The 16,669-nt window shown below is 54.8% G+C and overlaps 1 protein-coding gene across 3 annotated transcripts in view; it reads left to right on the top strand.

Annotated features, from left to right (window-relative positions):
* Clmn (calmin) overlaps positions 1-16,669 on the top strand; it is a 94,153-nt gene that overhangs the window by 41,465 nt on the left and 36,019 nt on the right. For all 3 annotated transcript variants that reach the window (XM_047539200.1, XM_047539199.1, XM_047539201.1), the window contains exon 2: positions 15,394-15,455. In XM_047539200.1, the coding sequence (XP_047395156.1) occupies positions 15,394-15,455 (62 nt within the window). The remainder of the gene's footprint in view (positions 1-15,393; positions 15,456-16,669) is intronic.

Raw genomic sequence — 16,669 nt, 5'->3', positions numbered from 1 at the left:
GCCAGGTTGAAGCACTTTGCAGACAGCGGCTCTCGCTCACCCTCATGGCAGCCTGTGGTGCCAGGGACTGCTGTGCTCCTCACGCTGCAGACCAGGCCCCGGGGCGGGGCGACTGCCCACCGTCATGGAGCCCGTCCTGGTGCGGGCCAGACCCCCGGCTCCCAGCTGCCTGCCCTGGACCTCTTCCTCATATTCGACTGCTCTGGGTTTTAAACTTTTAAAACATTCATAAGTGCCTCAGATGGCCTGCTCAGCACCCCCTGATGTTCCTTTGGTAATTTCCGGCCCCTTGGCGGAGGAAGGACCACCCGAGTCCGTGGGTCTTGGGGCCAGATTCGCAAGAGCTGGAAGGAAGAGGCGCAAAGCCAGATCAGGGCCTGGAGGGAAGTTATTTTTCAATCAAGTTGGGCTTTGCTCTCCTAATCCTCCTCTGCAGGGGCCACAGGCCGAAAACTGCTCGGCATGAAGACAGCCTGGGCCTGTTTCTGGCCCTTGAACCTAAGTTGAGAACCTGGGCTTCAGCTCTGAGAGTGTCAGAATGAAGGAAAGCGTCTCAGCCAATGCTCAGGCCAGCGAGACCCAGCCGCTCCTTGTGAAAGGAGGGAGGGAAGAGCGGAGGGACCGTCCCCCTGTAAAGGCCTGCGATCCTCTGGCGACACCACTCCAGGACAAGGGCAGACCTGCCTGTTTTAGAACAGCTTCTTTTCCCTGTGTGATCCTGAGCGCCAAATTCCCTTCCATCTCTCAGCCTCAGTTTCCTCATCTGTCAGAGTGATGATAATACCCCTCTGGCAGGTTCCCAGCACAGTGCCCCAAACTTCACAAATGTCAGTTCCTAGTTTCACCCCCCAGGGTCTTAGACAGCCCGTGGGTTTGGATGCCAGGTGCCCCTGGCTCTGTAACACGAGTTCCATTTATGGAATTGAACACGTTCCGAATTGAGTCGGTAGGGACCAGATGTGCTTTAAAGAGTGCAAAGACCGCTTGACTAGGAGATGAGTCCCATTTACTACGTCTCTGATTTTATGGGGTTGGCTGGTGAGAATGTGGGGTTCACTTCACAGTCAGAATGACTGGACTCCAGCCAGGAATCAACATCAGCGGCAGAGGCGCAGTGCTTTTCAAATGCAAGGTGGCGGCTCGTGTATCACCGTCCTCTCTGTCTTTGGCCCTTCACCCCTCCCCCCCCACATGGGATCCAGCGCAGCCACCAAATGTGTGTGCCTCGCCACCTGGGAAATCACAACAGCGCGCAGGAAATCTAGAGGTCAGAGGAGGTGCTGCTGGGCTCCCTGTGGTCCCTGGAGCAGATTTCCTGCTCTGTCGTTAAGGACCAGCCCCCTCCTAATGCCTTTTCAAGATCTCGGGTCGTTGCCACCTTTCCTAGGGCCTGTCCTTTCCATTCTGCCCCCACCTGCTCACCCCCACCCACACACAGACATCTGGCTCATCATCCTGAGTCTTGGGTCCAATCCCTCCCTGGTTCTGCAGAGGCCCCAAGCAATATAGGGTCTTTACGAGCCCTTCCTGATGCCTGATCTCCTGCATTCGTTCATTCTTTGCGCCCCAGGGCTGGAGACAGGCTTGCTGGCTTACCGCAGTGACCTCCAGTGGAGTTAATCTGCAGAGTTTCAGATTCTGTACGACTGTGTCCCTCACGGTCCAGGATACGTAATGGTTTCTGCTCTGGCTTCCAGCTCAGCAGCTTATGCAACTGAAGTCGCGTAGCTCTTTGAGCCGGACTTAGATGTGCGAAGCCATCACTGGCAGCGGGGCCTCTGATGGAGCTCCGGAGCTGTCCTGTCCTGTTATTTTCCTCTGGCTTCATGAGAGTGTGGCGGTGACGGGGTATGGAGACTGTACAGCGTTAGAGAGATGCCAGGGCCCTTGGTGTTTATGTATAAAAATGCTTATTACCCAAGTATTTATAGCAGCGAGAAACGAATGGAACTAGTCTAAATATCCAACCGTAGGCGTGCGGTGGGTTGGCGTTCTGTTCTCCATCACAAATGATGGCTTTGTAATAACAGGAGGCTGTCTCTGGTATTGTCTGGATTGTGTTCAGCTGTAAGTAACAAAAACTGGACTTACAGTGACTTTTTCGAAGAGGATTTATTTATTGCACGCAGGAGAAGCCCGGAGACGGGCAGCCTGGGCCAGCCGTGGAGCTCAGTGTGGCCATGGAGAAGTTGCTGCTCTCTTCCTGCTTGATCATTATTAGCAGTGGCTACTGTGGTTCCCAAGTTCCCAGTTGCGGTCCAGGGAGGCAGAAGGTTAAGTTAGAGACACACACCAGCATTCTCTGCTTTCTTGTAAAGAACTTTTCCTGGGAACCCCACCCACTCATTTCCCCTCCCATCTCATTGGCCAAACATGGTCACATGGCTTCCCTAGCTGCAAAGGAGGCTGGGAAATACTCATTCTTAAACTCGGAAGATGACTGACTCAAAATACGGCTTTTCTTAGAAAGAAGGAAGTAATAGATGTTGGGGAGGTAGCCAGCAGTGTGAGCCACAGTCCACCTGGTTAGCTGCCCCTCAGCCCTACACCTCCTGTGCCCACACACAGACCTGATTACCTTCCTCCTGAGGGAGAGAGTGTTTCATTCGGCAGTTTCAGCCAAGGCTTGAGTCTTAATCAAGCCTGCACAACTGGCCAGCTGCCCCACCAGGTTGGAATGCGTCTGGGTCATTTTACTTGTATCCTTGTTCTTAGTCAGAAGGCCAAGAAGTGGTCCCCTAGGCTTACAGACTCAAAGACGAGCTGCAGCCCAGCCAAGACACAGTGACGAAGAAGACGCAAGTTCAAGAGCAACCACACCCCAGCACTAGGGAAGGCAAGAAAAGATGCCCGGGAGGCAACCAGCAGAGCCACCGCACAGAACCCCACATCCCACACACAGCACGGTCAATATTCTGTTAGAAAAAGCCAGCAAAAATATAAAACAAAGAGGAATGGGAGGGAATGAGGTGTCGATGTAAGTTAATCCATGTGACATGTATGTCTTTGTTATATTTTCCAGTTTTTCTAACAGTTTTATAAGGAGAAAATTCTTTTGTCAGATGTTACATATGTAAATAACTCTTCCCCTACAGTATTAAGGACAAAAGAAACATTGCACAAAATTGAGTACGCAGTAATTATTTTTTAGTAAAACTTAAAATTTCTATCAAGTCTATGCACGCGGTTGGAAAATGAAACACCCAGGCAAGCTTGTGAGAAAGAAGTAATTGTCCCTCTTCCAGTTGTTCCACCCTCAGGCCTGCTTGCCCTTGAATAGCTTTTTAATTTTAAAGACAGGATTCTTCCCTTGCAAAAGTTGTGGGCTAGAGGGGAAGACCTGGCTAAAATATTTGAAATTGCTAAACACACAACCCCAAAAGCGATCCTCTACCGAGGGACCCGCTGTGCTGTGGCAGTTGGCACTGCAGGGGGCTGTGGCCTGATTTGGAAGGACTTGCCATAGTTCTCTAATGGTCTCCATCCTGGTTGCCTGGGAAGTCCGTGAGTGGAGCTGTGTGTGACTTCGGGTGCCCGGCAAGGGCAAGGTCCCTGGGCAGTTCTGTGTAATGGTTAGAGACGTGAGCTTCAGGGCCCAGCTGGGTTTGAAACCTCCTTGTCTCTTAATAGATGGATGACCTAGTTCTTCTGTCTTGGTCAGTGCAGCCATGAAATGGGGATCGGAGAAGTTCAGGTCAAGGACGCTTTGCTGCTGTTTTTAACATGCATCAATGTATTGAATTTCCCTAATTCTTGCCCTAATTTTGGCATTTTATATATTTCTGAGAATTTATTTCAGTTATGTTTTCAAACGTCCATGATTTGATTACACATGATTATTATTATTATTTTTTTTAACAATTCGAATCAGGATCCAAGCAAGATCCATATGTTGCAAGGGGCTGTGTGTCTCTTAAGCTTCTCTTACTGCTTCTCTTTTTCTCTCTTTTCACTTGTAATTTGCTGGTTGATGAAATTAGCCGGATGCTTTTGATTTTAACCAAGAGAAATCCATGAGGGCATGATTAAACTGTAGAGTTGGATTTGCTCTGTTTACCGGGGTCTCGATGAACCCAAGGGCAGGGTGTGCCAGGCCTCAGGAACAGGCCAGAGCTGGGCCTCCCTTGTGTGCCTCCTCCAGTCTGCCTTTCTTGCTTCCTCCTTGGTCTTTTGCTGTCCAGACCACATGGCAGCAAATGGCCTTATCACCACCTCTCCATCCAGGGGCCTCGGTGGCGTCCCTTTCTGAATTCCCCAGGAAGGGTCTCGGGCTCAACCTTGATCCAGTGACCACATCATTGGCTTCTGGGGCCCATTGTACGTCCCGCATGGATCAGCAGCAGTGGGGGGCATCCCCATACCAAGGGGCGCACACCATGTGATAATCCAGGGTGGCAGGTTTTGAAGAGGGGGGCCCTGTACTCAACGAGGGGCAGAGAGTGACCCAACACGTGGCGCTCTCAGCAACCCAAAGCAGCCAGCCCAGAACTCCTTGGAGCTGGGAGATTACTTCATGCACAATGGTGCCACACGCAGGGTGCCCCTCTTCTCCCTGAGGGACAGTCATTCATTCAAGCCCACTGCCAAGATGCCAGGGCCTGGGCCAGGCGCTGGCTAGCTGCCACCCGCCCTGTGAGCAGGTTCCTGTTAGGCAGCCAGACCTGTGCTCTTGGGACCTGATCCTGGTGCACAAAGTGCCAGCTGGGGAGGAATCCCTAGGGAGAGGCTCAGCGCCACGCAGTACCCTGGGGACACTTCCTTCCAGCTCTGACTTCCACTGGTGTGGCCATGGTGACTGTCCAGGACTGACCGCACACCAGTGCCTGCATCCCTTCGTCCAGACTCCTGCGGCTGGGGCTCGGGAGACCTGCCTGGGGTTTTCACTCCATCACGGGGCCTGAGAAAGGCACAGTGGCGGCAGGCGGCTGCCCAGCACGGGAGGGAGGAGGGCTGGGCTTCAGGCAGGAGCCCGTGTGCGTGAGAGCCGCTCTTCGTTGCTGGCACGCTCCCTCCCCCGACTCCGGGTAGGCATGACGTCTTGGGGACGCTTCCAGCTGACCCCTCTCACTTTTCCCCATCACGGTCGCAGTCTTCCCCTCTCCTGCTCAGGGAGGATTTAAATCCACACAGGTGTCGCTCTCTGTTGGTGGAAGAGTCGCCAGTGGGAATTCCTCCTCGGGCTTGCTTCCTCTTCCACCTGGGCTAAATCCAACCACCTTGAGTCTCTGTCTTTCTCCCCATGTGGATCCTTTCTCTGACCATCCACCTGTGGTCCTCCAGCGCCTGCTGTCCTGGACACAGTCCCTGATGACACACCCATCCCAACATGCCTAGGACTTCCCCAGCTTTGTCTACTGAGCATTGTGCTGGAGTCCCCTTGGTCCTGGGCACACAGGGACAGCTGGTCTCCCTTGCAGCTGACGGATCTTGGTGTGCACATCAAAGCTCTGGTGGCTGAGGGGCGTGTGTGTTTTATTAAAGACAGATGTGCTTAAAAATGCAAATCAAGGTCGTGTGTGAGGCTCTGTGTGTTTAATCTCCTTTTTAAAAATAGCTGAATACAGGAGGTCGGGCTGATTCTCCGTGTCAGCTGCCACACAGTTTTGTTTGCGGTTGGCGTGGGACAGCCCAGCGGGTCAACCTTTGTTCTGCAGTTGAGCTCCCCCAGCCCGAGACGGGTGTGGGGGGACCAGGGGTGTGCAGCCCGGCATGGCGCCATGACCTGCTCCTCCTGACCAGCCTGGACTTCCTCAACTGACCACCCTCCGCTGGGGCCTCCCTTCTCCACGCTGAGACTCAGCGTCCCCATCCACACAGGCAGTACCCTCCCTGCCCGTGCAGGCTGCTGTGGGGGTTAACAGGCCTCCTAAACGCCTCCCTCTCTCCTCCTCCTCGCCCTGGGCCTTAGCTCTCTCTCAAGAGCAGGGGCAGCTGGGATGGGCACCTGCTGCCACAGCAGCCCACAGTCACTGCAGCTGAATTCAATGCAAATTTACTTCTCACTCAACAGTCCAACGGTGGCATTCCTCTCCTGGGTCACCTTTGTCCAGAGGAGAGTCGGGATTCTAGACTCCTTCCCTCTGTGGTTCTGCCCTCCTCTGGTTCTCGGGGCCACCTCCAGGTGGGGGTCACAGGCCTGGAGGACTGCATGGGAGCTGCACAGAGGGCCACATCTGTAAGTTACGTGCCTCCTGCTGGCCAGAACTCCATCACGCAAGCCCGCCCCGCTGCGCGGGAGTCTGGGAATGCAGTTCAGCTCTTCCTTCACACAGGAGGGAACGGAGATAAAGTCTGGCAAATGTGGTAGTCTCTGCCACAGGAAGTGTGGCTGCCTGATCGCCCATCTGTGGGGATCCAGTAGAGACATCTCCTCCCATTAAGGAATGTCTTTCTGTATTTCCAAAGCAGGATTCTATAAGGATATTGTGATTTGTTTTACACAGAGAGGGGACTTTGCTTCAAATGAGTGTAGTTCAAATGAAGCTAAACCATATCTTTTACATTACAGGACCTACTTGGGCCTTAAACCTACTGATCATAAATAAACATGAGAGGGACAGAATGATCCACGTGTCCCAAGCTTTCATATCAACACTCCCTTTTTTGAGAAGCATTTTAGAACTAGTTCTCTGCAGAGTTGTGAGAGTTAACAGGCTTAGAAGTTACTCAAATTTGTGTTCAGAAGCCCGAGGCAAGAAAACAATGGCATGGGGGGGAAAAAGCCACCAAAATTTGTGGTTCTCAACTGAGAATTGAGTCTCTCCAGGGATCATGGTGTCAGAAGTGCACAAGATGAGACTTGTCCACGAGGATAAGAGTCATGTCTTGTTATTTATGGTTGAGTACAGTCATCAACCTCTGCTGACTAGGTGCACGTGGGGATGTCTGTGTAGCGCCACTTAAGTCCTGGACTCTATCCTACCTGGGTGTTTTGGGGCAGTCTGCCTAGATTAGGCCTGTGGTCCTGGCCTGCCCATCTGGGCAAATGTTAAAATCCCTATTCCTCAGCTTAGGTTTTTATGGAAGACTGGCGTCATCTGTCATAAATCAAGGTGAGCTGAGGTTTAGCACTGAGGTTAGACAGAATCACTCTCAGGAAAAACTAGAGCAAGTTTATTTTTTTATTTTAGTTACAGGCACCAGCCCTATATATATATAGCTTAAAACTTAATTTGGTGTGTAATTGGGACTAGCTCTTTGGAGCCCTGGGTTATGTGTTTTGGAGCAGCCGAGAAGCAGGGCCGTGGTAGGGCAGGACATGGTATGTTAATTGGTGGCCTCTGGGACCTGTGAGAGAATTGGATCTAAGTCCCCAGTTAGAATGAGCCGGGCGGTTTTATTTGAGTCTCTGGGGCATGTACTGGGTGGGGGGCACCAGTTTGCACCAGCTGAAGCAGGTTACTCCCGCCTTACCTTCCGCTCCAGGGACAGCAGAGAGAGGGTGGCAGAGGAGCCAGAGAGAGGGTGTGAGGGTCCCTGCCAGGGCCGGCTGCCGCCCCACACCCTGATCTGTAGCCATCACATGCTGCTCGGCCTGTGGTCCCAAGGAGGGGTTTGCATTTTATTACCAAAGTCTCCATAAAAGGGACTTGGGTCAGAGCAAACATTCAGGGAGGAAAAACAAAGGAAATTAAATGCAAAATCACTGCTGGAGAAAACCACATGGAGACCTTGACTTTAATACCACCAGAGCCGATGGGGGAAGTGGCCCCCAGGAGTCGGAACCAGAGGAGCTTGGCCTGGTACTCCTGAAGCCTGGCCCCTCTCCTGTTTAAAAAGAAATTGCCATTTAATTTGTTTCTGAGTTTTATTTCTCGAGTGAACCAGCATGGGGCCATGTAATGAGGTTGTGTTTCTGGGAGGTGTTGAAAGATGGAGAGAGGGGCCGATCCACCATGGGCCCGGCCGGCTGCACCAGGAGCGGGCTCCCTGGGAGTCCGCACAGAGCACGGAGGGCAGGCAGGCCGTGCCAGGGTGGCTGCTCCCCTACTGTCAGCAGACCAGGAGCTGTGTGATCTGGTGGCCCAGGAGGGCCCTTGCCATCCGAGGGCACCGGACTGGGGAAAGAGAGGAGGATATTGGGCCAGGGAGGAGGATGAGTTTCCAGACAGAGGAAGAAGCCCGCTCAGACCAAGAATGGGAAGGTGCATTAGGAGTCTCAGGTGTGTGCGAGTACAGCCGTCCCTCAGCATGGGGGGGGGGGGTTCCAGGACCCCTGGGTGTTCAGGCCCCTTATCTGAAGTGGTATAGCGTGTCCACATCCTCCTGGATACTTTGGCATCTCTAGATTACTTTTACCACCTAATGCAACGTAAACGCCATGTAAATAGTTGTTAGGCGGTGTTGTTCAGACAAGAAACAGTCTGGACCTGATTAGTGCAGATGTGGTTTTTTTCTGAATAGTTCTGATCTGTGATTGAATCTTGGATGCAGAGCACACAGTTGTGGAGGGGAGGCTGGACGTAAGCTTAGGCAAGAGATTTCTGGACCAGGGAGTGTCAGAGGAGCCACCAGAGCCTGTCACCAGCAGGGCCTCTGGCTGTGTCCTGTGCTTTGCTGGGATGGGAGCAGGTGTGTGCCAGGTTCCCCCTGCACAAAACACAGGTGAAGGCTGGAAAGAGGGAGCCTCCTGCTACCTGCCATCCCCTCCCTTCCAGACATGGAGGGTGCAAAGGGCCCTTCACCTTCAAACGGCCCTTCCGTTGGGTAGCCACTGTCTCTCTGCCAGGCGCCTATGCTGGGACAGCATGGGTGGGTGATCCCCCCAACACACTCACACCTGGGTCCAGGTGGGCTCCACCTTCCCTGCTACCCCAAGTCCTGGCCCATCACTGAGGAACCAGCAGGCTTCCCGCCTCCCTGGCTCCCTGGGAAAGAAGCTGGCTCCCCCAGGATGGCCACAGGAAGGCCGCTGTGGTGCCTGCAGACCCGCCTTGTCATGCCCATGCCAAGCTGTGCCAGGGCGAGTCTGTTTCCTGACAGCTTTCACGCACGCACAGGCTACGTCACCTCAACAGCCCCAGAGGGAAGCCTTGTCTCTATTTTAGAGGAAAGGCCACCAGCTTTAGGAACGCTTGGTGGTTCATCCAGAGTTGCTGGTAACAGCAACAGCGGTGTCTGTTGAGCGCTTTGACACACCCAGCTGTTGAGGTTTAGGCCCGAGGTGTCTCCCAGAAACTCACACTAGAGACCGTGCAAGACAGTTTAGAAGTGGAGCAATGGGGTGACGAGGATTTTTACTTAATCAGCACCTTATTCCCCTGATAGGAGCTGACTGGACGGCGGCTGTCACAGGTAGTCGTGGCTAGAGAGGCGGGTCGTGGGGGTGTGCCTTGGGGTTTAGATTTTGACTCTGCTTCCTGGTTCCGTGTCCTGAGCTGCTTCCCCCAACACGCCCTTCAGCCATGAGTTTGGCCTCACCTCTGGCCCAGAGCAATGGAGCTGGCCATCCGTGGACTGAGACCTCTAAACCGTGAGCGCCAAATAGACTTTTCCTCCTCTAATACTGTCAGGTCTTCTGGTCGCAGCAGCCGACAAGCTGACTAGAACCCCAGTCCTGTGCTGACGTCCTTGGTTGCCTTACCTGCTGCAGGCTTCACTGTTACTTTCCCAGCCCCTTTCTCTGTCACCTGCCAGTGCACCGTCCCCAGCTGCCTAACCCGCTGAAGAATGACAGCCAGCAGCCAGTCCCCATCCCATGCTGTGGTAAGGGTAGCTCTGGGTTTCCCATTGTACAGATGGAGAAACTGAGGCCCTGGCAGCAGGACTGGCCTCTTCCAGGCCCTCAGAGGGGACCGTTGGCAGAGCCCTTGGGTCGCGGCACCTCTGCTCTGTGTTCCGTGGAGGGAGTCTGAGGAGCGACCCCTGCACTGGGAGCGGTGGAGGCTGCCTCCCCGGGGTCTGCCACGCCTGCGATGTTCTGAGCCAGACAGCTCCGTCGTCGGGGCGGCCCTGGCCTCGTGGGCTGTTGAGCAGCATCGCTGGCCTCTACCTGTAAATGCCCGTCGTGCGCCCGCATCACGAGGGTCAGGAACCTCTTCAAATGCTGCCACGTATCCCCAGAGCCAGTGCCAAACTCTAGACCTGGCGGGACCCCAAGCTGATCCTGGCACAGGGAAGGGATGAGGGAAGCTGCTAGGCTGGGGTACTTCGGGGAGGTGGGTTTGGGGCACTAAGACCACCAGGCTGGCTGAGGAGCGGCCGCCCCAGGGGATTATGAGATCACTTCAGAAGGACTCCCCCGACCTGGAATCACGGGCAGTGTCAGCCTGGAGCCCGGGGGGCCTGTTCGCATCCTGGTGTTCCACTGAGTAGCCGCAGCACTTGAGCTTCCGGAACCTCAGGCTCCTTATCTGTACAAGGGCGCGGTACAGACCAGCTCTGTGGGACTTGTAGGCGCCTTCGCACAGCAGCGTGGCCTCTGCTGGTGCCCCAGACGCTTCCTGCGAACCTTCCCAGCACTGCTGATGAGGCGGGCTTGCTGAGTCTCATCTTCCCTCTTCTTCACCAGAGGGAAGGTGGGCTTTGTCCCCCGGCTGACTCTGCACCTCACCCTGGAGCCTCATCCTGGTGGCCGCTGAGGCGGTGGGCTCTGCAGCAGCCCAGCCCTGCGCCCACAGCTGTGTAGCAGGGCTCTGCAGAGAGGCAGAGACGAAGCCGCGGCTACCCCTCGTCTCCCCCTGCCTTCCACCCCACGCGCCTCTGGAGCTATTAAGATGTGGTCACACCATCTGATGTTCTGATCTGCAGGCCGCCTGAGCCTGAGAAGAAGGGGATTCCTCCCAGCAAGGAACCTAGTGACCACAGCCACTCCCACCCTGCAGAAAAAGGACAGGAAATGAATCTTTTCTTGCCTGGTGCCCCAAAGCCATCCCAGTGTGATATCTCACTGAATGGTCTTAAGCTTGGAGGCTGGGAGAGCCGCGTCCCCTCTGTGGGCCTGGGTGGAGCCTGCGGGACTGGCGAGACAGCTGGTCCTTCTCCTGTGCCGGGCCAACATGCCCACTGGCCTGTCTGCTCTGCCCAAAGATGACCGAGCAAGTGAGCTTATGTTCTCCTCCTGCCTGCACGTGGCTCCCCGACCACACCGCCACCCGCCACGCCGGTTCAGTGCTGCCCTACCTCGAGTGCGGGTGACCCTTGGATGGAGCCCGAGGGTTCATCTCAACTGCTGATGTTAGTGGTCTTCAGGCCACATTTTGAGAAACCGAGTCATTACATGGAGATCACCAGGTCACGTTGGCCGTGTGTGTTTCCTCTCCTCAGAACAACGTTGCAGGAGAGTTTAGACAGTTCTCTCTACGCTCTTGGGCCTGGGTTTAATTCTTTATAACGAGCCTATGATTCATTATAATAAGCAAATGAAACCATCCAGCCTCCCCCACCATGCAGGGAGGAGCAGGGACCTCATAAAGGCGACACTGTAAAGGAAATGGTGTGGGGGAAAATGTGGATCTAGGAGAAGAGGGCACCACAGCAAATGGGTCCACTTTACCTCCCTCTCTCCGTGGCTCCAGTCCTGAGCTGGCCACTGGCCTCCTGGAAAAGAGGGGACTGTCCCTCCTGTTTTCAGGTGATCTGTTCCTGGTGAAGCCAGAGCTGGAACCACACCTGGGAATTTGGGCTGTGGGGTTGGGCCCAAAGGCTGGGCCTGCCCTGCTTTCTGCCTGGGTCTCTGGGGCCCCAGGCCTGGGCAGGGTGCGCCCTCTCTGCCCACCTGCCTGGCTCTCTGGCACCCCAGCCAGCCAGGCAGAGCAGGAATGGTGGCTTCACAGCACCGTTATTACTCTGTTGTTGCCCAGTCAACCCACACCGGGCCCCACAACCCTCGGTGAGAAAGCCAGACCCTTCCAGAGAAATGGTTTCCTACACCTTTACAATGTGATAGGAAAAAAGGGGCCGTTGGATTTATGGAAACTATATAAAGTTTATGGAGTCTTGGCAGGCCGCAGAGAGTGTCTGGAGGATGGAGGCCGGTATTTTGAAACAGAGAAGGCCATGAACAGCAGCAGTCCTGGGTGTCCAGACACCAGACAAAATCCCAAGTCCGTGGCGCTGGGACACTGGGGCGGGGGACGGGGAGAGCGCGGGGCGGGGGTGCTGCGGTGCTTTTGGAGTGATCTCATGCAGTCTCCACAGCCTCCGGAGAGGCAGGCAGGGCTGTCCTCGTTTTGGAGAGGGAGAGGGAGGCAAAGGCATTTTGAAAGTCGTGAACTTGCCCACGGTCGCTCAGTGTGAGCCTTGAGTGGTGGTTCTGGGGCAGCCTCGGGTTCTGGCGGCCTCTCTCCTGTGTACTGAGCCTGGCGTCCTAATTTCAGACCCTGAGAATGTGGTCCCCACGGCCTGTTTCAGCTGGAGACTCATCTGCTATTTATGATTCCGCTCCCCGTCCTCTGATGTCCTTCAGTTGTCACCTGCCCCTCCCGTGGCTCAGCATGGCTGTGGGAGCCGATCCATACTCAGGTTTACCCACTGGTCTTGGCTGACCTGGAAGCGATGCCACCAGAGGTCGGCTCTGAATCAGGGTGGGGTTTGTACGCACCGTCTTACCAGTACCTCTATGTCCCAGTTTTCCTGTGGGATCCTCTTAGAGCCCCGGGGAGTACCCCATGCTATATGAAGTCACCCTCCACCTTTCTAACTCATTTCTCCTTGCAGAATGTGCCTTGTGACATCGATGTTTTCTCTCCTGCTTGGCTGTGAATTCTTGGAGTGCAGATCCCATGAATGCCTAATTCTTCATTGTTGATTTTGCCCCTGGAGCCTGGCGTAGCTCCCAGCATAGAGTAGTCACTGCATAAATATCAGCTGGGAGGGTGGATGGGTGGATGGATACATGGGCAGGTGGATGAGTGGATGGAGGCATGGATGGATGGATGGGCCTCTGCGTGGAGGGAGAGGGCATGTGTAGACCTGCAGACACCCACCGCCTCATTTACACCCTCGAGAGCAGTTAAAGTAGCAGCCTGACCCTGTTCTCACCAGCTTCTACTAAATGCACCTCTGTTCCAGGGCATATACTTTGCTCTTTCTGAGGCCAGATGGAGAAACCAGTCTGCATGTTTGAATGTGTGTGTAAATACTTTACAGTCCCCATAAACTTGTTTAAAGACAGGTGGGGGGAGAGTATAAACTGGGGCAGCCTTTTGGGAGGGCAATTTGGAAGTGGCTATTAAAATTTTAAATGTGCCTACCACTAAGACCCAGCAGTTCCACTTTCAGTTGTCAAGAGTAAGAAATAACATTTGTACATTTGTACACAAAGTGGCATGTGCCAGGATGCTTATAGAGGGAAGCTCCTCGCTCCTGGGCTTGTAACAGTGAAAAATTAGAAGTAGCCCCATGTCCATCAGATGCAGAGATGGTAACTAAGATGCAGCACACCCAGACTGGAAAGCACTGCGGCCGTCAGAGAACAGGGCAGATCTTATGTGCAGACCTGCAAAGACCTCGAATGGGGCTGGGGCCAGAGACGCCGAAGCTGCCCGCAGTCTCTGAGGCTGACTCGCCAGTCTCAGCAAAGCCCCTCATCTTCTCATTTCTAGCAACTTCTTTCCTTTCTCCCTTTAGTTCCAGCCATGAAGCACAGCTTGCTGGAGTTAGATCTTTCACTCTCACGCCTACTAGCCAGTGACCTTCACTTCAGAAAAGGAGGAAAATGAGAGAAAAACAGTTATGTGCATAATTACTGTCTGCTGGCTCTTCAATTAAGAAGATTGAAAGGCACAATATTAAAATTTGATTTATGGGCGTCGCTATCTGCCTCATAATGAGGCCAAGAGGAAAAAGGCGCCACAGTCGTTACAGAAACCCTGTTTTCTCCTCCAGGAGATAAATTGGCTCCTGTGTTCTTACTGCCAAAGGAGTGTGAGGTGGTGTTAGGCATCTGTGATTTGTTCTTCCAGTATGCTGAAATCCAGAGCTTAGTAATTGAGGCTTCGCCTGGTGTGGGCAACTCAGGGGCGTTTCCTGAGAGACGTGGCAGCTTAGTGCTGAGGAGGCAGCTGCCACAGGCCACTGCGCCAGGACCCAGAGCTGGTGCCTCACCCCTCCCAGGGAACCCAGCAGGTGGCCACAGCCATGGAGCTGGGGAGGGAGCTGGGCTCAGCACCCAGCGTGGCTGCCTACTATTTGCCCCTCAGTTTTCTCATCTATGAAATAGAAAGGATGAGCCTACTGGTGGTGTGACCTTGGGCAAGCATGGCATTTCCTCGGGCCCCAGGTGTCCCATCTGAAGGCCATCCTGGCACCTGCCTCATGGGCTGTAGTGCAGATTAAGCAAGCTGATGCCTGTGCAGAGCCTAGCTCTGCGCCTGCCCCACGGCAAGTGCTATGGTGGATCTTTTCGAAGTCACTCTTATTTCTATCACAGACACCTTTGCCGCCATTGGGAGAGATGGAATTCAAACCCCGTGGTTGGGGGACGGTCCTGAGGGCGATTCTCGATCCTCTGCTTCTCCCCTGGGCAAACCTCTGGAACCCCTCTGAGCACCTTCCTTCATCTATAGAACAGTGTCCACTTGGCACAGGGGGTTGTAAGGTTCAGATTCAGGAAGCAAACCGCCTGCAATGGAGGGTGGTGGTAGTGGCCCTTCATGGTAAAAACGCTACTAAAAAGCCTATCTGGGCAGCAACCTCCCCAAGACACAGGGACCCAGTCCTGGTTCATGTCCTTCTGCTCACCGGGGTGCCGTAGCAGGTGGCTGCAACATTCTCCCTTTCCTGGGTCTAAAAACAATAGCTACCAAAAAATTAGTGGCCATGGTAGCAGGGACTGTGGTGTGCGTGGTATGCAGGATCCCAGGTGTCCTTGCAGGGCCCGGGTGGGCTCCTTAGCCAGTGTGCAGATTGGGCATGGGGTGGGTGACTGGCCCATCACACAAAGCCAGGAGACAACAGTGCTAAGTCTGACCCAAGGCCGTCACATCCTGCCCAACACACTCTGGCACATTCCAGGCCCCCACCCTCATTCCTAATCATCCACCGGACCCCAGCCCGCCTCCCTCCACCCAGCTTCCCAGCCCCATGTCTGCGCCAGGAGACGGCGCACCAGCACCCCTGCCTGTGGCTTCACTGCATGTTCCCACCAGTGCTTCTGAGCCTGCAGAGTCCACGTCCTGATGCTCGTGGCGGGTCGCATAGGACATTCCGCCCCGTGTCTGAGTGCGCGGGTTACACGGGTGCTTGGGGCTGGGGCCGGGGAAGTGGGCCGAGGGTGCCCAGTAAGCCGGTGCTGCCCTCCTTCTGGAAGGGCTCTGTTCTGACCTGGGACACTGCAGGGCTCTGTCTGCAGCCTGCATGGACTGTCCCCTGGGAAGAAGGAGGACAGGATTCTGCAGGCATCCCTGCCGTGTGTCCCCTGCTCTCCCACTAATGGCATTTCTTTGTTTTCAGTTGAGAGGGAAAATGTGCAGAAGAGGACTTTTACTCGGTGGATAAATCTACATCTGGAAAAGGTGAGCCGTTCCCGGGACTCGTCAAGTGATCCATTCGTCTACCACCGAGCCTACAGTTCGGGGATGGAGCGGAGCGGTGGCGGCCCCCGGGTTGCCGTCCACTCACGTAAACATGCCCGAGAGCCTTCTTCCTGCTGGCCCCACACTCGGTGTCGGGAACACAGGATAAGACCCAGCTTGGCCTCCTGGGATTATTGGTCTAGCTGGGGCGGGAGGTGCGTCCGCAGAGCAGGTGAGGTTGAAGACCCGCCCAGGTCCACAGCCCACAGGCCGCCACCCTGCTCCTCAAACTCTCGGGAGCATCCCAGCATCCACTGTGGGGCAGGCAGTGGACTCACTTGTGCAAGATCAATGACATGAGCGTCCTGTTGATGAGTGACACTCCTGCCCCCACGAGGTGCTTCACCCAGTCGTGCTCCATACGAGGCGCCTGCAGCGGCTGCTTTAGTCCTCACAGTGGCCCAGGTTCCCTCCGTCTGGTTTGGATGGCAACAGGCCCAGACCTGGCTTCCCTGGCCTCTGCTGGGTGTTGGACCAGAGGCCCTTCCCCGCGCTCCCTTCCCACCTTCCTGGGACGTTCCCTTGGCCTCCGCACCTGCACACACCAGACCAAGCCAACCCCAGACTGAAGGAGGAGCTGGGGACCAGAGGACAGGCAGGGGCAGGGCGGGCGGGGAGGCAGTCAGTTCTGGATGTAGGCCAGGGCAGCCGGCCGAGGTGTCCTGTGTCGGCCGGCGCGGCAGGATGGGCTTTGTGTCTTTGTAGACAGCTGAGTTTATCAGGACTCATTTCACGTCCCTTCTCCCAACTTCCTCTCTCGGCTGCTTAAGACCAGCCGGGCCTCATTTCTTTTGGAAGCTGGTGGTGCCCCGCTTTAGGGGGTCCCGGGTGTCTCTTTTCTCCTCAGTGCACTTTCGGCACTACTCATAAAGTGAGGTGCCATTTTTTGAAAAACAGAAAAAACGGTCCCCAAACCTGAGTTTTCTGAACTCTCGAAGTAATGCCGGCCGTGTGTCCAGGTGGCTGGGAACTCCTGCTGCAGGGCCCAGGAGAGCCAGGGAGGAGTTCGTTCGTTCTTTCTTTCTTTTTAAATTATTTGTAAATAGATAAATACAGAAAAGAACAGAGCGTCACCTAGAGCTGGCGATGCCTCTGCCCTCACTCGCCCCCCACGGGGAACCTCTGTCAGCATTTGTCATCTCAAGGATGCTCTC

The sequence above is a fragment of the Sciurus carolinensis genome, chromosome 2 (assembly GCF_902686445.1).
Source record: "Sciurus carolinensis chromosome 2, mSciCar1.2, whole genome shotgun sequence".
Lineage (NCBI taxonomy): Eukaryota > Metazoa > Chordata > Mammalia > Rodentia > Sciuridae > Sciurus > Sciurus carolinensis.
The sequence above is the reverse complement of the archived record's forward strand: the minus strand, read 5'-3'. Positions and strand labels throughout refer to the sequence as shown.